Genomic DNA, 22,509 nt, shown 5'->3' with positions numbered 1-22,509 from the left:
AGGTCTGAAGGTACAAGATCGCAGAAAGTGGAAACTAATGTTGATATCATTTAAACCTTTTAATATCCTCACATTACATGTCTGTGCTTCTTAACAACATAGACTATAGCAGTGAAAAAATTTATATTTTTGTTAGAATTTGTGTAATGATAGAATCTAAGTTCCATGTGGTCCCAAATCATACATAAATGTGAGTGATCTTAGATTTATGTATGCTTACGTTGCATTTTACCATTTGCTGTGAAAACTGTGGTATTTGCATGGCTACATGATAAGATCTCCAAGGTTTGGGGCCAATCATTGTTTAAAGGTGATAGTATCCTTAAAAGTGTGTTCAATTGATCAAGTTCCTATAAGAGTATCTCACAAGAGCAGAACCCTAGAACATCACCTTTCTCTTCCCTTCCTCCCTCCTTCCTTATTTCCTTCCTTCTTGTTTTTCTTTCTTTTTTTCACATACATTGGAGAATACCCATCTTCCACTGTAACAGACCCTGGGAACACCAGCATGAAAATCAAACCAAACCCCCCAAAATATGTTCTGTCCTCTTCAGACATTCTCTGTATTTTGATGGATAATCACACGTAAATAGTCCAACAGAAGATAATGTGCCATGAGTCAAAATAGAGGCATGAGCAAGATGCTGAGTCCAAGTGGATGATTTTCCTTTTTACTGCAGAAATTGAGAGAGGCTTTAGAAACTTCCTCCAGTTATAAACAGTCCCAGCACACTGACGGATCATCCAGAGGATTTCTCTTAACAGTAAAGGGCAATATCCTAAAGTAGAAATTATCTCCTCTAAATGCTTTATATCCTCAGCTTTTCAGGCTTTAACTGAAGGCAGAGATACCTCTGGAGAATTTAGGAAGCAAGGCCAAGATGAATTCTCTACCCACTTAAGAGTTTCAAATGTGCAAACTTTTTGGGCTCTGTAACATTAGTATGTTATATTTTATTAGTGGATTTTTAAACTGACAGTCATCAAATAATTTTCAATCCCTGTTGATCTACTGGGATTCAACTAAGTAACCCGAGCCCACCAGTCTGTCACCATATGAAGCCTATGAATGTCACACTCATTTATTTTCCTATGAGAAGTTAGTTCTCTTTTTAGAGAGATGTATTGTGAACTGCCTACTACCTCAACAAATTGGATATTTTATTTGAGAATTGATCTTACTCTTAAGAATGCTGTACCTCTGCCTTCTTATAAACTCATCATTTTAATATCATTTTGTGAAAAGTGTGTATTAATTATCACTTGTCTTTTTTTTATTGCAGTTTAAATTTCCTTATTACACATTTTCACTGCCTCCAAAATAAAAGTTTAATATTACTTCATATTTAGGCATTTCTGACTTTTCAATTATTGGTTATTTGATTTCTTAAAAATAAAAATGTAATATAATTGTAATTTATTTTAGCAAAACATTTGTTGAATGGCTACATAACTGAGTCCTTCATTTGTCAATACTGGTCTGTGTGCCATTGAATATGTATTTATTATCTATTTCTCATTACCTTCATTTAATAAGATACATTCATAATCTGAATTTAATTTAATAAGGACTTTAATAGAGAATCTTGAGACATTCAGAAGATATGCTACTTCTCCTCAAAAGGAAAATTTCAAAGAGCTTTCGCACTAAAATTCCTGAGAAACTACTTTTGCCGTAAGAGATATTTTGTGTGGAATCCTTTTAACTCAATGTTATAAGAAGAACATAAACAGCAAGAACAACCACAAACCCTGAGCTGTTGATTGCTAAAATAAAATCTGCTTCATTTCAAATGGGAAGGAAAAAAAAATTCAATGTTCTATAACTATAAAAAAATAGATTCAGAAATGTACTGATTTGCTTTTACTTTTAATCAGCATTTCTGGCATTCCATACCTATAATGTCTCCTTTTTTAAAAGATTTTTTTTTAAAATTAAGTTTAGTTAACATATACTGTATTAGTTTCAGGGGAACATAATGTCTTCTTAGACTAACTTTGTTAATAATAGAATTCTTCTAACTTTAATGGTCCATATATGTCATGATTTAAATATGTAAGTACAATTTCAATAAAATACTTAATTTTCAAGCTATTTCTTCTTGGGGATCTACTGTCATATAAGAGAAAAAAATCTGGATTTTCAGCTTAGCTTTACTTCTGTACACAATAACACCATATCCCTTCTGCCAGATTATATCTCTTCTCAATACTCATGTCATCCAACACCACATCCATCCTAAAAGAAGGGACTAACCTCTGGAGTACTATAATACATAATGCATGTGTGATGGAATGTGCTTTTTTTTTTTTTTTTTTCCAGATAGGCCCCTGTTCTTGGCTCATGATTATTCATTTGGGAGGTTGAAGACACCAACATTCAGCAAGTGATTACAAGATAATCAACATATCTCCATCAGTGGAGAATCCATGGAGCTAATTCTTTAATGAGCTGAAAACTTAGTTTATCAATCTGCTTTAACGCTCTAGAATTTCTCCCTGTATGTACTACATTCAACCAGCAAATCCTTTTATTCTATACACAATATATCTCCTCACTGAACTTTACCATCCTATTTCAAATCCTTATCACTTCTAATGTAAAGCTTGGTCTACGTGGGTCTTCACTAACCACCCACTGTGTATGTAGCAAAATAGTAAATATACTATACTTCAGATCAGCTGTATTTATAGCCCATACATGTTCCACAGTATCACCAAGTATCAATAGAAATTGGAATTTGTTATTATAGTTGAAATCATTTATTATTGCACTATCATTTTAATTGTTACTGAGAGACTGTTTATCTTACAGGAGCCAGATTGATTCTTTTAAAACTTGAGTTATATCATGTCACTGCTCTGATGATAACCCTCCAACAGGTACATATACAACTCAGAAGAAAATCCAAATTACTCTCCCATATTCTAGAAGGTTACTTATTACATACCACCCTTGTCTCTTTGGTCATGTCTTTGACCATGCTGTGGTTACTCACTCTGCTCCAGTCATATGGGCCTGTTTGCTATTTTTCAAGTACTCTGGATGTGATGATCCGTCAGGGTCTCTGTCCTTGATTTACCTCTATCTGGAAGAATCTTCTTCAAGCAGATACATATCTGGCTTTCTATCTAGGCTTTTGCTTATATATCTTTTACTTTCAGAATCCTATTTCTTCTTCCCATCATTCTGATCTCTTAACTCCTTTATGTTTTCTTATTAGAACTTATCATACTCAGATATATTACATATGCATTTCTTTATTCTCTGTCTCGTTTCTTAAATATTAGATATAATTGAATATTAGTTCAATGTGTGCCATTGTGTCATAGTTAGAAAGTGCTTTCAGGTATAGGACTGAAAGTATATATAACCCAGTTTGCTTCTTACTGGCTATGTGACAGCACACAGATCTCAAAATCTAAGTGCATCAGTATCTGCTCTGTTAACTGGGGAAAATAGTACCTAACTCTTGATTGTTACAAGTTCACATGATTAACTGTTTAGAAAAGTACCTGGTACACATAAGACACTATGTAAGTGCTGATTGTTGTTTTAAAATAGAATGAGAGAGAGAGAGAGATAGAGTTTTTCCACTTTGATATAGAAAAGTTACTTGAGCATAGTTGGTGCTCAATATTATTTTTTTATTTTAAATATTTTATTTATTTATTCATGAGAGACACAGATTGAGAGAGAGAGAGAGAGAGAGAGGCAGAGACACAGGCAGAGGGAGAAGCAGGCTCCATGCAGGGAACCCAAGGTGGGACTCAATCCTGGGTCCCCAGGATCAAGCCCTGGGCAGAAGGTGGTGCTAAACTGCTGAGCCACCCAGGCTGCCCTCAGTTAATATTCTTGAATGAAACAAAACAAACCCCACACATACATGTACCATATCATATTTGTTGTTAGTTTGAATCCTTTATTGCATTTTGTATTTTATCTTAATGAAAGATAAATTTGTATATTCGATAATGATTGATTTTTTAATTAACAATAATAAATATCTAAAATATAATTCTTGGAATAAATATTAATGAATAGTAAGACACGACATTGAACAGTTTCTCAAGTGTGTGTGTGTGTGTGTTTAACCATATTAGTCAATTTACTGGTTGTGTAACTTCAGGAAGACATTCATATTTCATGACCATAATTTCTTCGTCTTTTAACAAGTCTCACTGTCATTTACCTCATAAGGTTGCTTATGATGATCAAGTGCCTATCTGGATAGGCCATAAAGCAGTACTTACAATGATAAATAGTCAATATATTTTCCTCCATCCTCTACCTTCACCTTTTCCACCCTCTCCACTATATGGTGCACCATGGTGAAGAATAAGTTTTGAACCTGGCTATTCGCATTCAAAGTCCATTCTTGTTGCTCATTAGCTGTGTCATCCAGATAAATTACTTAATCACTCTGAGGCAGTTTTCTTGTATGTAAAATGAAGATAATAATGTTATATCTAAAGTCATAAAGATGGTGTGTGAATTAAATTACTTAATAAAGGGAAAGGTCTTGGAATTGTTCCAGACTCATCAAGCATTCAGTGATGTACTTATGAGTGCTAGCAGTATTCTTAATGGTTTTCAATGTTATTTCTCCATTATATATTAATTTAAAACAAAAATGAGATAAGTAATTTAATTACAACATAATACTAGATAGCAAACACTTCAGTGATGAAACCTGGTAATCTATATCAAAATAATGGATGATAGAAGAGCAAATAGTATATATCAAGCATTTGAAAGTGATCAAAGTTCTAGGTTTCAATAACATTCAGTTTCTTTAAGGTCCATAGTAGCTGTTTAGGACAGTTAATGTACAGAAGGGAAGTGATAGAACTCCTTACCTGGATCATGCTTTTTATCCCAGTTTCCTGGTGCATATAATGGTAACATTTTGTTTATACTTAATTGGAATTATAAAGTACATGGTTGCCTTTTCTACAGTTAAGCCTGTGAGAAAAGTGCACTCTAGAAGCCTATGTCCTGCTAAACTACTTTTGTAAGAAATTGATAAAAGTTATTGTTAAAGAAATTCTAGCTGTACAACAATGGGGAAAATGTTGCTGTTATGCCTCATAGTTGTCACTTTTGTACCATGAGGAACAGTGGCTAAGAGCCTGCCATATTCAGTGAAAAAGAAATTTTGATTATTTGCAGTCATGATTTTATGGACACTATACCCAGCATGACATGTTTATGATAGAGGCAATTTTATAATTGATGTAAAAAAATAGTAGATCTTTATGGAATTACCGAATCACTATATTGAAGCTAATGTAGCACTGTATGTTAATATAGTTAATATAGCACTGTAAGTTGACTACCTGGAATTAGAATAAAAAACAACAAGAAGGAAATAATAAAAAATAAACTGGAGAAAGCAAATAGTTGATTTTATATTTATTTAACATTTGATGATCTGACTATTCTTATTTCTGTCATATGCCTAAGAAACTAATGTTTTGGTCAAGGATAGAAATCATACACCTTATGTGAAGGAGGGAAACTGAATTATTTTTCATATCCTATCCCCTCCCCACACACGCTAACGGAACCAGTATTTTCCAAAAATAATGTTTGAAATACATAATATATAACCTATCTATATATCTATATCTATCCATCAAGAGGATAGATACATAAATAGGGACATGGTGTGTGTATTTTGAAATGTAAGGTATAGAAAACCAAATATTTGATGATCAGAAGGATAAACTCTGGCAAACATTAGTGCTGTTTATTAACAATTTTTGGTGGATTCTCACACAGAAAACTGGTAAAATTGAACTTGCCTACTTCTTCGAAGTAACTTGTTTTGTGCTGTGAAATGAGGATGAGAAGCATGCATTTATTTCCTGAGGGAAGCTTTCAGAACCTAATCTAATTTCACCTCCTTTTCTTTTTTAACTTCTGCCTTGGAAATAAGCAGTGTTCCATATGATTTCTGCTTCATCAGTGTAGATCCTAGAGTGAAGAAAATGCACAGTAGATCCATCAGCTAGTCTGTGATATACATGTAGTATGTGTGAAAAATAAGCATGTGTTTTTTTGAATCATTTTTTGTGGTGCAACCTATTTTGAGAAGTACACTCAATGAAACATGAATTAAAATGATTAAATCATTTTAGAGAGATAATTTGAATATAAAAATCATTTCATGATTTTATCAGTTCATTATTAAAGATCCTTCTATCATTAGAAAAACTTACAACAAAGAGAAAGGGAGAAAGAAGTTTTATATATAATTGTCATTTTTATTTTCTTCCACTTAAAGCTGTAATTCAGGACTACATCAAACTTAAAAAAAAAATCTGCTTAGCAAAGGAAATCATCCACAAATGAAAAAACAACTTATAGAATGGGAGAAAATATATGCAAACCAGATATCTAATAAGTTTATTTAAAGAATATAAAAGGAACTCATACCACTCGAAGCAAAAGAACAAATAACTCAATTTAAAAATGAGCAAAGGACTTAAAACAGTATTTTTTTCAAAGAAAACATACACGTGGTCAATGGACATGAAAAAATGCTCATTGTCACTAATTATCAGGAAAATGCAAATTAAAACCACAATGAGATATTACCTTGGAACTGTTATGATTGCTATTTTTAAAAAGACAACAGATATCAGGTGTTGGCAGGATGTGGAGTAAAAAGAACCTTGTACACTGTTGGTCAGAGTGTAAATCAGTACAGCCATTGTGAAGACAGTATGGAGGTTCCTCAAGGAATTAAAAATAGAATTATCTTAGGGTAGCCCTGATGGCCCAGCAGTTTGGTGCCGCCTTCAGTCTGGGGTATGATCCTGGGGACCCGGGTTCGAGTCCCACGTCGGGCTCCCTGCATGGAGCCTGCTTCTCCCTCTGCCTTTGTCTCTGCCCCTCTCTCTCTCAGTCTCTCTCTCTCTCTCTCTGTGTCTGTCATGAATAAATAAATAAAATTATTAAAAAAATAGAATTATCATAAAAACAATAGGGATGTCTGGGTGGCTCCATCAGTTAAGCACCTTACTATTGATTTCAGCTCAGGTCATGATCTCAGGGTTCTGAGACTGAGCCCCACCTCAGACTAGGTGGGTGAAGACTGCTTAAGATCCTCTCTCTCTCCCTCTTCGTCTGTCCCTCCCCACCTACTGTTGTGCTCTATCTCTCTCTCAAAAAAATTTAAATAAATACATAAATAAATAAATAATAGAACTATCATATATGATCATTCATCCAGTTTTGAGATATATATCCAAAAGAAGTAAACTCATTATCTCAAAGAGATATCTGCACTGCCATGTTTATTGCAGCATTGTTTACAGAAGCCAAAGTATGGAAACTGTCTAAGTGTCTATCAACAGTTAAATAAAGGTGTTGGGTGTATGTTTGCATAACGTGAAATACTAATCAGCAGCCAGGAAAAAAGGAGATTTTGTGATTTACAGTAACGTATAAAGCTGGAGGGCATTATGCTAAATTAAATAACTCAGAGTGGGAAAGACAAATACTACATGATATCACTTATATATGGAATTAAAAAAAAATTAACTCCTAGAAACAGTAGAAAAGTGGTTGTCAGGGGCTAGTGGGTGGGGGAAATAAGGAGAGGTTGGTAAAATGATACAAAATTTCAGTTATAAGATGAATAAAATCAGAGAATCTACTGTATAACCTGATGACTTTAGCTAATAACACTATTGTATGATTGGAATTCGCTAGGAGAGTAGAACTTCAATGTCCTCACCATAAACAAACGAACGAAAAAGTGAGATGATAGATGGGTTAACTAACTCAATGGGGAGAAATGCTTTAACCTTGTAAATCTATTTATATCAAATACTTACATGGCACATTTTAAGTATCTTACCATTTAATTTGTCAATTATACCTCAGTAAAGCTGAAAATTATATAATAAAAATATTTTAGTGATGGTCTGAAGATTTCTTATTAGTAAAATAATATTTCATTACTCAAAGAACTTTTTATCCATTCTGAGTAAAATATATGCAGTATATGCAAGTCCATATTCTATTTGGTAATGTAAAACCTCCTAATGGAAATTCTTAAAGGAATATATATATTTTTTATTTTCCTGAATTAATGAATCTTAAAATATGATTGTCCAGGCTACTACTCTTCCTTGAGTCTCAAAAACCAGGAACAAAAAGCTCATGCCAGTTAACAAAACTGCACTAGATGTTTTGTATATGTGTGTGTATTTTTGCGCCTCTCTATCTATTCATTTCTATTCAATTCATCTTTTATTCTGTTTTTTCTGTGTCTTTACTGTTGGACACATTTCTTTTCTAACCAAAGTTTACTGACAATTTTTTGGTTTGTGCATTGCAATTACTGTCAAATGAATTTCAAAGAGTTTGTTGTTTTTCCTTATCCCTTAATTTTCATTTCTTTAAGCAGGATAAGCAGTATTCTGTAGACATCTGTTCATTTCAAGGAGTTTCTGAGAAAGTAGCTAAAAATTTAGTTCTAAAAAGTAGCAATAGTACAAAGAGTTCTTTTGTGGAATTTTGCAGTATCTTCATAGGGGACAAATTCAAGCAAATCCTAGATTTCACTTGAATGTGAAAAGCTTTTTCTAAGTCTATTGATTTAAATCGTTGGATACAGTAATAATGACCCCAAACTGAATGATGATCAGTTGAAATTAGGAGTACATTTTTGATTCAACTAACAAACACCATTTACCTTTTCTATTTAACATTTTAAGATTAATTTCCTCTAATGAGAAAGAAACATTAATGAAGAGAATTTCAAGATTTCAGATGTTAGAATACTTATGTCTCCCATCTGCACAATTAATTGTGATTTATAAAAGTGAATACATTATTGTGATGATAGTTTGTCCTTTTTAAGAGGTATTAAAACTGGCTAAAAAGTAGACATTATTATGAATAAACTTCCTGATGAAGCTACAGAGACATCTATTTTAGTAATCAGAAAGTCTTACATACTCTGTTAATTATCATCTTTTCTTCTCTTTGTGCTCTAAGTACAACTGAGGAACTGGAGGAGTTGATCAAGCATAGTCTTGTGACTAATTGAGCAATGCCATCTGAATCATTTAAGAGTTAATTATTTTTTTTTCTTCTGTATTTAACAAAAATTGCTCCAGATAGGGCAGTTCTCAAAGATTTATTCAAAATCAGCACTTTCCTAACGTGTGAAAGTCAAATTTAATTTTTAAAAGGTAAATTAAAAACTTTGTTAAGAGCTTGGCAATGACAACCCATTTCCAATGTAGGTTTCTTTCAGGATAATATAATTTTAGTTCTGAAAGTTTGTAAATTCAGAGAAAAAATGCATATATCAAATTAGAAGATTTTCATTAAAAATATCCTAGTAAAGCACATACCTTTTCCACAGAAATCTACTTGGGAAAGACTTTTCATGCCAGATTTTAAAACTTGTTTTCACATGACTTTGCAGTCACAGATCTATTTTTTATTTCAGCAGAAGTGACTTTAAACATTATGACATGCTATTTGGTACACTAGATGTTGAAGTGCAGACTACAATGACGCCAGGTCGTTGTCCTCAAGGACTTTATAGACAGTTGGTACAGCCACTATGTAAACACAAGATAATGCATTCATCAAGTGATAGCTAAGCAACAGCAAACTCTGAGGAGTTATTGATTATGAAAATTATGTTTTCCCAAATTAGATGGCCCTTGAATGAGTGGTAAATAGTTGATACTCTAGAAAATTGTATGTGGATTTTAGGCGTCCTTATCAGAGGAAGCAACATATAAAATTGTTTTGTGACACAGTAACATTAAGATAAAACAATAAACACTGTTAAAACAAAGCACCATGCTTTAAAAAAATGCAATTCAAATATAAAAGTTAGTTTCATTCTTCTGCATGTGGATGTCCAATTTTCCCAGCACCATTTATTGAAGAGACTGTCTTTCTTCCAATGGATAGTCTTTCCTCCTTTATCGAATATTAGTTGACCATAAAGTTCAGGGTCCACTTCTGGATTCTCTATTCTGTTCCACTGATCTATGTGTCTGTTTTTGTGCCAGTACCACACTGTCTTGATGACCACAGCTTTGTAGTACAACCTGAAATCTGGCATTGTGATGCCCCCAGATATGGTTTTCTTTTTTAAAATTCCCCTGGCTATTCGGGGTCTTTTCTGATTCCACACAAATCTTAAAATAATTTGTTCTAACTCTCTGAAGAAAGTCCATGGTATTTTGATAGGGATTGCATTAAACATGTATATTGCCCTGGGTAACATTGACATTTTCACAATATTAATTCTGCCAATCCATGAGCATGGAATATTTTTCCATCTCTTTGTGTCTTCCTCACTTTCTTTCAGAAGTGTTCTATAGTTTTGAGGGTATAGATCCTTTACCTCCTTGGTTAGGTTTATTCCTAGGTATCTTATGCTTTTGGGTGCAATTGTAAATGGGATTGACTCCTTAATTTCTCTTTCTTCAGTCTCATTGTTAGTGTATAGAAATGCCACTGACTTCTGGGCATTGATTTTGTATCCTGCCACGCTACCGAATTGCTGTATGAGTTCTAGCAATCTTGGGGTGGAGACTTTTGGGTTTTCTATGTAGAGTATCATGTCATCGGCGAAGAGGGAGAGTTTGACTTCTTCTTTGCCAATTTGAATGCCTTTAATGTCCTTTTGTTGTCTGATTGCTGAGGCTAGGACTTCCAGTACTATGTTGAACAGCAGTGGTGAGAGTGGACATCCCTGTCTTGTTCCTGATCTTAGGGGAAAGGCTCCTAGTGCTTCCCCATTGAGAATGATATTTGCTGTGGGCTTTTCATAGATGGCTTTTAAGATGTAGAGGAATGTTCCCTCTATCCCTACATTCTGAAGAGTTTTGATCAGGAATGGATGCTGTATTTTGTCAAATGCTTTCTCTGCATCCAATGAGAGGATCATATGGTTCTTGGTTTTTCTCTTGCTGATATGATGAATCACATTGATTGTTTTACGGGTGTTGAACCAGCCTTGTGTCCCAGGGATAAATCCTACTTGGTCATGGTGAATAATTTTCTTAATGTACTGTTGGATCCTAGACCACTCTCTTTCACCATACACAAAGATAAACTCAAAATGGATGAAAGATCTAAATGTGAGACAAGATTCCATCAAAATCCTAGAGAAGAACACAGGCAACACCCTTTTTGAACTCGGCCATAGTAACTTCTTGCAAGATACATCCACGAAGGCAAAAGAAACAAAAGCAAAAATGAACTATTGGGACTTCATCCAGATAAGAAGCTTTTGCACAGCAAAGGATACAGTCAACAAAACTCAAAGACAACCTACAGAATGGGAGAAGATATTTGCAAATGACATATCAGATAAAGGGCTAGTTTCCAAGACCTATAAAGAACTTATTAAACTCAACACCAAAGAAACAAACAATCCAATCATGAAATGGGCAAAAGACATGAACAGAAATCTCACAGAGGAAGACATAGACATGGCCAACATGCATATGAGAAAATGCTCTGCATCACTTGCCATCAGGGAAATACAAATCAAAACCACAATGAGATACCACCTCACACCAGTGAGAATGGGGAAAATTAACAAGGCAGGAAACAACAAATGTTGGAGAGGATGTGGTGAAAAGGGAACCCTCTTACACTGTTGGTGGGAATGTGAACTGGTGCAGCCACTCTGGAAAACTGTGTGGAGGTTCCTCAAACAGTTAAAAATATACCTGCCCTACGACCCAGCAATTGCACTGTTGGGGATTTACCCCAAAGATACAGATGCAATGAAACGCCGGGACACCTGCACCCCGATGTTTATAGCAGCAATGGCCACGATAGCCAAACTGTGGAAGGAGCCTCGGTGTCCAACGAAAGATGAATGGATAAAGAAGATGTGGTTTATGTATACAATGGAATATTACTCAGCTATTAGAAATGACAAATACCCACCATTTGCTTCAACGTGGATGGAACTGGAGGGTATTATGCTGAGTGAAGTAAGTCAGTCGGAGAAGGACAAACATTATATGTTCTCATTCATTTGGGGAATATAAATAATAGTGAAAGGGAATATAAGGGAAGGGAGAAGAAATATGTGGGAAATATCAGAAAGGGAGACAGAACGTAAAGACTGCTAACTCTGGGAAACGAACTAGGGGTGGTGGAAGGGGAGGAGGGCGGGGGGTGGGAGTGAATGGGTGACGGGCACTGGGGGTTATTCTGTATGTTAGTAAATTGAACACCAATAAACAATAGATTCCTTGCAAAAAAAAATAATAAATAAAAAAATATAAAAGTTAAATTATCAATACTAAAATGAAATATACGTTCAAGTATTTAAATATATATTGCCTTCTCTAAAAACTGTTTTACAAATGTTTTCTAACATCTTCCAAACAAGAGCAATGTTATAAATATTTGAAATTTTCATACCAATTCTTTAAGCTCCTTTTGTTATTTACTGCACTACTCACATGGGAATTGACATCATCATTCAGTGCTTAAGTCTTAGAACTTTCTTACTTAGTAAACTATATCCATAGAAGAAATCAGAAAAAAAATTATGAATACTGTAGCATATCCTATTATAGATCTACTAATCAGAGTAAAATATGGTAAAATAAATGCATTCATTGTTATACTTTTAATATATAATTAAATATTTAATATAATAATGTTAATATGAACTGCTTGGGGTATTATTAGGTGCTGTCCATGGCACACTTTTATTTTTCACTTCACTCTCCCAAAATAGCTATAAGATTTTAGTGTATCAACACAATAAATCATGAACATAATATTCTATATGTGTTTAGAGAAAATAAATATATTTGTATGGGAATGAATATGTCCTTTTCTATAGACTTTGAAGTATTGTCGGTTTTTTCATAAGCCAATGAAAGGCAACACAGTGGGGAAAAATTTCAGTTTGCAAGTTTGATATGATCAAAGGCAGAAGGTTAAAAAAAATGTGATGGTTTGAAGTATTTAAATAAAACTCTTATCCTCATACATTTTGCAATTCTGATGAAACCATGTATCTAACATGAATAAATAGTAATAATAAAATATCCAATTATTTATTTAATACATCTAACTTGAATTTTGATTGACCTATAGCATTTTGGATGACATTTTTAATAACATAAATAAGGAGAAGTTGGATAGGCTATTTTTTTTCTGATGATATTTTGAAGTAAACATTAACCTCTTTTGCCCATGTAAATCAGTTTCATATACTGAAGCTCCTCTACTATAAACTCTTTTACCTTCTGTCTATCTTGTATATTTGGTCATATTTTAATTGATAGTCTCATCATTGAATATAATGGGAAAATAACATTCAAAAATATATTTTAGAGATGAACATTTAGATAAACTCATATAACACCATTACTGCTACAAACAAAAATAAAATTTTAAAGAAAAGATATTGATGCAATACTTCAAGGTTGTCAAAGCAGTAATGATTAAATAGTCAAACAGAACACAGTGGCTAAATCATAATAATTTTATAATTTTTAAAACTATATTTTCTTTTTAGATATATAGCAAACAAATACTTTTTAAAATAATTCTCTCTATATGTTTTCTTTTCTTTCTTAGGTGGTGCAAACATCTACTATTCATGATGTTAAACAAAAATTCCATAAAGCATGTAAGTTTTATGTATAATTTAGAATTTATGTTATGATTCAATTTTTTCTGTAAGAATAAGTTCAATATAATGAGGGAAAGAGTGTATGGAAACGGTATTTTTACAAGAAACTCAGAAATAATATGGTATACCCCTCTTGACTGTGAATATTTCCATATCTAACTCTCTCATCCAAAATAATCTTAGTGTTTTCACAAAATTATTTTCTCCTTCATTTTTGGACATTTTTATTATAACAGGAAACGTTTTATTTATGAGGAATTAATTGGTACAAAGTATTCCTATGTAAGCAAAATACTAAGCAAAAGTTTTACTCCATGTATTTATACTAGTCAAATTTCTTTCACATAGGAATTCTTTACATAGTAAATTAAAACTGTACTATTTAATTTTATTAATAGCTACATTTATCTCATTAAGAGGTCTCATTATTACTAACTTACAAATATTTATATGAGGTCTGTTTAAATTAGATTTTTATTTTTACAACTTTCCAATAAAATTTATTCATAACTTAAACATGATGAAAATGTTTATAATTACTAGGAAACATTTTTTTTTTGTAGACTTTAATTTTAAAGCAGTTTTACATTCATAGGAAAACTAAGCAGAAAGTACACAGAGTTTTTACATTCTGCCCTCACACATGCACAGAATCTTTCACCAACATTTCACATCATAGTACACTTGTTACAGTCCATGAACCTATATTGACGAATCATTATTTTTCAGGATCCCTAGTTTACTTTAGAGTTCATTGTTGGTGTTGTTATAATGTATGGTTTTTGCTAGTGAGTGTTTTCAATCTCTTGTATTTAGTTGAACAATATTTTTTCTGAAAAATCTTCTCACAATTTCATGCATCAAACTGTTTAAAAATACCTTAAAATAGGTAGAGTTTTTAATGGTATATACAATACGGGGTAGAATTATTTAAAATATGCTTAACCTGTTAAACATTCTTCAAAAGGTAAGTTCTAATATTTCCCACAAAGACATGTAGGTTTGGATATGCAGAAATGAATCAGAAAGGGATTATGGAAGGAAAAGAGAACAAAACAGGCATAGAGATCTGTCATGAAATTTGTTCTCTAACTTCTGGCATGAAAATAAAATTCCCTGTGTATTTATGCCAGTCTTTCTAAGTTACGGAAAATTTTTTCAGGCTCAAAATTTGTGCCTCATCACATTACCTATGTGATAACCATGTTATCCTGATTATTTACATAAGTATTTCCAGTTTATTTGCATACTAATGCATTTGTTTTGAGTTATTCCTATCTTTGCATAAAATATGGATCTCAAACTAATAATTGAGTTGTCATCTTTGGAAAGGCTTGGTTTAAACTTATGTAATGAGGTGGTTTCAGAAAGTGTAGATTGTAGTAATAAGTGAGAAGACATATGAAAATACTATTTTAACTAGAGAGTAGAAAGTTGAAAGAAAATGATTGTCTTTAATAATGACAACATAATAAATATATGATTTTTATTATTGTCTGGAGATGAAGAAAAGAATCAAAGGCCAATGCATGTATAGAAAAAATGTGTAATTATCTTGATGTGTAAGTGTATGACTGCTTTTATGATGGTTTGTAATATATAGAGACATACATAACAAGAAATCTTAAAATTTTTTGAGCCAGAAGTTCTGTATTTATGTAGTCTAGAGCCTATTCTTGTAATAAGTGAAATTAAGAAGCTTACAGAAAATATTAGAAATGCCCAGTTTCTGAACTGGATAATTAAAAATACAACTGGGACACCTGGGTGGCTCAGTTGGTTGAACATTGGACTGTTGGTTTCTGCTCAGGTCATGATCTCAGGGTTGTAGAATTCAGCCCCAATTTGGGCTCCGTGCTTAGTGTGGATCTTACTTGAGTTTCTCTCTCTCCCTCTCCTTCTGCCCCTTATGCTCTATAGACAAACAAACAAATAAATAAAATCCTTTAAAAATGTTTTACAATAATATGATTAGTTTTAAAAGCTATATCAAGACTTAAGGATTTCTTTTTTTTTAGACCTAATAATTTCTTGATGACTATCATTGTATTCGTTTTCCTGAGCACAGTTCTACTCTTTAACAACTTTATGTAAGTTATGACCTTTGCACTTTTTAAAAATTAGTGCTAATATCCCATTACTTACAAAATAATATTCAGGTATTTCTGGAATTATCATACCACTTTTTATGTGCCTAACACAAAAAAATGCTCAACATCACTAATTATGAAGGAAATGAAAATCAATACAATAAGAAATCACCTCACATGTTTCAGAATGGTTATTCTCAAAAAGACAAGAAATAAAAAGTGCTGATGAGGATGTGGGGAAAAGGGAATACTTGTGCACTGTTGGTAGGAATGTAAATTGGTTCAGCCACTGTGGAAAACAGCATGGAAGATCTGTAAAATATAAAAATAGAACTACTATATGATCCAACAATTCCTCTTGTGGGTAATTAATCAAATGAAATAAAAACACTAATTCAGAAAGATAAATGCACCCCTATGTTCATCAGAGCATTTTTAAAAAATTTTATTGGAGTTCAATTTGCCAACATCTAGCATAACGCCCAGTGCTCATCCCGTCAAGTGCCCCCCTCAGTTCCCGTCACCCAGTCACCCCATCCCACCACCCAACTCCCCTTCCCCTATCCCTTGTTCATTTCCCAGAGTTAGGTGTTTCTCATGTTCTGTCACCTTCACTGATATTTCCCACTAATTTCTCTCTCTTTTCTGCTTTATTCCCTTTCACTAATTTTATATTCCCAAAGGAATGAGACCATATAATGTTTGTGCTTCTCTGAATGATTTATTTCACTCAGCATAATACCCTCCAGTTCCTTCCACGTTGAAGCAAAAGGTGCATATTTGTCATTTCTAATGGCTGAGTAATATTCCATTGTATACATAGACCACAGCTTCTTTATCCATTCATCTTTCGATGGACACCGAGGCTCCTTCCACAGTTTGGCTATTGTGGACATTGCTGCTAGAAACATCGGGGTGCAGGTATCCTGCCATTTCACTGCATCTGTATTTTTGGGGTAAATCCCCAGCAGTGCAATTGCTGGGTCTAGGGCAGCTCTATTTTTAACTCTTGGAGGAACCTCCACACAGTTTTCCAGAGTGGCTGCACCAGTTCACATTCCCACCAACAGTGCAAGAGGGTTCCCCTTTCTCCACATCCTCTCCAACATGTGTTGTTTCCTGCCTTGTTAATTTTCCCCATTCTCACTGGTGTGAGGTGGTATCTCATTGTGGTTTTGATTTGTATTTCGCTGATGGCAAGTGATGGGGAAGATTTTCTCATGTGTTTGTTGGCCATGTCTGTGTCTTCCTCTGTGAAATTTCTGTTCATGTCTTTTGCCCATTTCATGATTGGATTGTTTGTTTCTTTGGTGTTGAGTTTAATAAGTTCTTTATAGATCTTGGAAACTAGCCCTTTATCTGATATGTCATTTGCAAATATCTTCTCCCATTCTGTAGGTCGTCTTTTAGTTCTGTTGACTGTTTCTTTTGCTGTGCGGAAGCTTTTATCTTGATTAAGTCCCAGTAATTCATTTTTGCTTTTGTTTCCCTTGCCTTCGTGGATGTATCTTGCAAGAAGTTGTTGTGGCCAAGTTCATAAAGGGTATTGCCTGTGTTCTTCTCTAGGATTTTGATGGATTCTTGTCTCACATTTAGGTCTTTCATCCATTTTGAGTTTATTTTTGTCTATGGTGTAAGAGAATGGTCTAGTTTCATTCTTCTGCACCTGGCTGTCCAATTTTTCCAGCACCATTTACTGAAGAGACTGTCCTTTTGCCAGGGGATAGTCTTTCCTGCTTCGCTGAATATTAGTTGACCATAGAGTTGAGGTGCCATTTCTGGGTTCTCTATTTTGTTCCATTGATCTATGTGTCTGTTTTTGTGCCAGTACCATATTGTCTTGATGATCACAGCTGTGTAGGACAGCTGATTTCTGAGCATTAATTTTGTATCCTGCCACACTGCTAAATTGCTGTATGAGTTCTAGCAATCTTGGGGTGGAGTCTTTTGGGTTTTCTACATACAGTATCATGTCATCTGCAAAGACGGAGAGTTTGACTTCTTCTTTGCCAATTTGGATGCCTTTTATTTCTTCTTGTTGCCTGATTGCTGAGGCTAGGGATTCTAGTACTCTATTGAAAGCAGTGGTGAGACAGAACCTCCCTGTCGTGTTCCTGATCTTAGGGGATAGGCTCCCAGTGTTTCCCCATTGAGAATGATACTTGTTGTGGGCTTTTTGTAGATGGCTTTTAAGATGCTGAGGAATGTTCCCTCTATCCCTACACTCTGAAGAGTTGTGATCAGGAATGGATGCTGCATTTTGTCAAATGTGTTCTTTGCATCTATTGAGAGGATCATAAGGTTCTGTTTTTTTCTCTTGTTGATATGATCTATCACATTGATTGCTTTACAAGTGTTGAACCAGCCTTGCATCCTGGGGATAAATCCTACTTGGTTATGGTGAATACTCTACTTAATGTACTGTTGGATCCTTTGGCTAGTATCTTCTTGAGAATTTTTGCATCTGTGTTCATCAGAGATATTGGTCTATAATTCTCCTTTTTGGTGGGGTCTTTGTCTAGTTTTGGAATTAAGGTGATGCTGGCCTCATAGAACAAGTTTGGAAGTACTCCATCCCTTTCTATCTTTCGGAACAGCTTTAGTAGAATAGGTATTGTTTTTCCTTTAAACGTTTGATAGAATTCCCCTGAGAAGCCATCTGGCCCTGGACTTTTGTGTCTTGGGAGGTTTTGGATGACTGCTTCAATTTCCTCCTTGGTTATTGGCCTGTTCAAGTTTTTGACTTCTTTCTGTTCCAATTTTGGTAGTTTGTGGTTTTCCAGAAATGTGTCCATTTCTTCTAGTTGCTTAATTTATTGGCATATAGCTGCTCATATTATGTTTTTAAAATTGTTTGTATTTCCTTGGTATTGGTTGTGATCTCTCCTTTTTCATTCATGATTTTATTAATTTGAGTCTTTTCTCTTTGTTTTTACTAAGGCTGGCTAATGGTTTATCTATCTTATTCTTTCAAATATCCAAATCCTGTTTGTTTGTTTGTTTGTTTGTTTGTTTGTTTGTTTAATATGTTCTACAGTTCTTCTGGTCTCCATTTCATTAGTTCTGCTCGAATCTTCATTAATTCTCATCTGCTGGTGTAGGTTGTATTTGCTGTTCTTTCTCCAGTTCCTTTAGATGCAAGGTTAGCTTGTGTATATGAGTTTTTTTTTCCAATTTTTGAGGGATGCTTGTATTGTGATGTATTTCCCTCTCAGGACTGCTTATGCTGTATCCCAAAGATTTTGAACACTTGTATCTTCATCTTCATTAGTTTCCATGTTTTTTTTTAAATTCTTCTCTAATTTCCTGGTTGACCCTTTCATATTTCAGCAGGATGCTCTTTAACCTCCACATGTTTGAGTTTCTTCCAAATTTCTTCCTCTGATTGAGGTCTACTTTCAAAGCATTGTGGTCTGAAAATATGCAGGGGACAATCCCAATCTTTTGGTATCAGTTGAAACCTGATTGTAACCCAGTATGTGGTCTATTCTGGAGAAAGTTCCATGTGGCCTTGAGAAGAATGTATATTCAGGTGCATTAGGATGGAAAGTTCTGTATATATCTTTGAAATCCATCTGGTCCAGTGTATCATTTAAGGCCCTTGTTTCTCTGGAGATGTTGTGCTTAGAAATCTGTCATTCACAGAAAGTGCCATGTTGAAGTCTCCCTGTATTAGTGTATTATTATCTAAGTATGTCTTTACTTTGGTTATTAATTGATATACTTGGCAGCTCCCACAGTAGGGGCATAAATATTGATGATTGTTAGGTCTTCTTGTTGGATAGATCTTTTAAGTGTGATACAGTCTCCCTCTTCATCTCTTACACAGTCTTTGGGATAAACTATAATTTATCTGATATGAGGATTGCTACCCCAGCTTTCTTTTAAGGACCATTTGATTGCCAGAGGGTGGGGGGGAGTAGGGAGATGAAGAAAATAGGGGAAAGAGATTAAGCGTAGGCCTCCGTTTATGAAATAAACACATGGGGATATGGTGTATAGCATAGGAAATACAGTCAATGTTATAAAAATGTTGTATGGTGACACATGGTAAATTTACATATAGTGGTGATCATTTCATAATATATATAGGTACTGAATCACTATGTTGGACACCTGAAAATAATATATTATGTGTCAATTATACTTCAATAAAAAAGAAGTATAATATCAAGGCAATTCAAATTCATTATACATTATTTCAAAAACTTACTGATCTTCAAGCTTTTCAAAGCACAAAAACATTTTTTGCTGTATCAAGTTACAGTTAATTACCAGTAAGTCAATTAAATTGGAGATTATGTTGAATGTATCTATCAAATAATAAAGGCAAGCAAAGAATTATTGGTAACACTAATAATTTTACAATGTTAAAATGAAACAAAACAAAGTTATGTGTTGATTACCTTAAAATTTATATTTAGCATATTTAAAACCCAATAATATTGAATTCTTTATTGATTTTCATAAATATACTCAAATAATAATATTCTTATATATATAACTATACTTGTTAGATTTTTATAAATTTACTTCTTTATTTTCTGAGACAGAATAAATTTTTTATTAGGACACTTCTGACACTTTATTTTCAGGCCCTGCAGTTATAATAAGAATTGTTAATCCTGTAAAGAAAGAAACAAAGTCATCAGAGGACTGGATTTACTGGGGGAGAGTTCTCTTTATGTCTTTTATCTCTATTCTTTGTTCTCTTAGGTATTGTGATTGATCTTGATTTCTGGTCTCCCTATTTTCCTGACTTTGTGTCAGCTTTGCATTTTTCGTAGTTCCATTTTAAAGCTTTATTTACTGTGATTTTTCTTGCCCTGTAAAATAGTTTTCTTATCCTTTTCCAGGGTTTATAATTTTTTAGTTCTGCTCTGTTATGAATCATCTTTTAGATTGTGCTGGTGATACCATGACACTCAGACTGGTGAAGAAATAGAATGGAAAGGAAATCACAATTAAAATATTAGCTGTTAAGAGGGAAAGAACAATGGTTTCATGAAAAAGATTCTAATAAAACTTTATATATATATGCACACACATATACTTTCATCTCTTTTTCTTCTCATTTAATGGACCAAGATTTTCTGAAATGCCTCAGCTGCAATACTCCCCTGATCTTTCCAGACCTCCACACACATCTTTATTCACACTTGTGATGACCGCTCCTATTTGTATCCTAAAGCCTCTCTTAGAGAGTGTCAGTGACCATCCTGCTTACATCCCTATAGGTCATGCTCTATTTACTCCCATTTTCTCACAAAGGTTGTGCAAAAGAAGGAAATCTTGCTATTAGAGCTGAGCCAAAAAATTAAGACTCATATGAGTCCAGGTGACACTCTGACTAAAACTATGTGAATGAGTTCTAAGAGTTCAAGGAACTAAAAAGAAAAAAAAAAAAAACCCTCCATGTTCAACAACAACAACTCTTATATATTTAAGCTGAGTACATTATTTCACACTACTCAATTCAACAACTATTTCATGATTTATTTAAAATTTAATTTATTTCCATCTTTGGGTACTATATGACTTTATTAGAATAGTTCCTAATAGTTTTAGAACATAATAGAACTTATAAAAAGCCACAGCCAACTGTATATATTAATTTAAATTTGTAATGTTCTATTCCATTTTGTGGATTTAATCATTCAACAATCAAAATGTTTGCCAGAATAACAAGTAAATTACAGTGGAAAAATTTTGCCTGAATGTTATGTTATTTTGTTATGCTTTATCATACTCAAATATATTTAATTTCCTATAGTCTAGATCTCCTTAGAAGCTGGATAAAATAGAAGATATATTTATAAAATATAGTCTAGATCTCCTTAGAAGCTGGATAAAATAGAAGATATATTTATAAAAAGAATTGAAAGATTTTTTAAAGGAAAGCTCAGTGGATATATTCTTTCAAAACTGTGCTATTATTTGTCTTAGGAAAGAAGTCAGGGAATCTAAAGCTGAGATTAGACAATACTATTGCTCTTTAAAGTTGTATAAAGGTAGGATTTCATCTAAATAGTTTTAAAAAAAAACACTGTTTCTTCAAATCCTTAAAAAATATTACTGGTTTTGTAGCTAAAGGTGATTTGCAACAACAACAAGATAAGGTACTCTGAATGCTATTAAAATGTCATGTGTAATCTCGAAAAATAAATGAGCCATCAACCCCTTATTGTGAATGATAACTTCTGTGATTATTTGGTGGAGGTAAAGACCATAATTATAATTAAAATGGTTGAGAGAAAAACTCTCTGAAGATCTGATATACAAGGGGGAAACCATTTTAGATTTCTTTCCAAGTTAACAGGAGTGTATATAAACTTCATTTAAACCAAAAGGCTGATTAATGGCCTACCAAGCGTACATTGTAAATGAGTAGCCTAAAGGAAACCATCTTGCCCTTAAGATATCAATGCTCCCACTCCCTGCGTTCCATGTCACTAAAATATGTGATTCCTGCCTATATGCTAATCTATAAGCTTTTAAGCTTTTACAAAAAGTACAAAGTATATAAAACTGCAAATACTCTTCATTCTCCAGAGCATTTTCTTCCATATGAAAACCATATTTCCAGGCAGCTATCTTAACTTAGGCTCATATAAAACTGTCTTTTTTAAAAAAATTTTTTTTGAGTTATTTATAATATGTATATATATATTTATCTTTCTAAAAATTTTACTTGTATTCTAATTAGTGATCATATTATGCAATATTGACTTCAGGAGTGGAATTCAGTGATTCATCAC

General features: G+C 33.4%; 1 protein-coding gene across 3 annotated transcripts in view; it reads left to right on the top strand.

Annotated features, from left to right (window-relative positions):
- The window catches only part of TECRL (trans-2,3-enoyl-CoA reductase like), a 115,470-nt gene that overhangs the window by 9,383 nt on the left and 83,578 nt on the right, over window positions 1-22,509 (top strand). For all 3 annotated transcript variants that reach the window (XM_077848175.1, XM_077848173.1, XM_077848174.1), the window contains exon 2: window positions 13,607-13,658. In XM_077848175.1, the coding sequence (XP_077704301.1) occupies window positions 13,607-13,658 (52 nt within the window). The remainder of the gene's footprint in view (window positions 1-13,606; window positions 13,659-22,509) is intronic.

Source organism: Canis aureus, chromosome 14 (genome assembly GCF_053574225.1).
Source record: "Canis aureus isolate CA01 chromosome 14, VMU_Caureus_v.1.0, whole genome shotgun sequence".
Lineage (NCBI taxonomy): Eukaryota > Metazoa > Chordata > Mammalia > Carnivora > Canidae > Canis > Canis aureus.
This window is presented reverse-complemented; position numbering and strand designations above follow the sequence as displayed.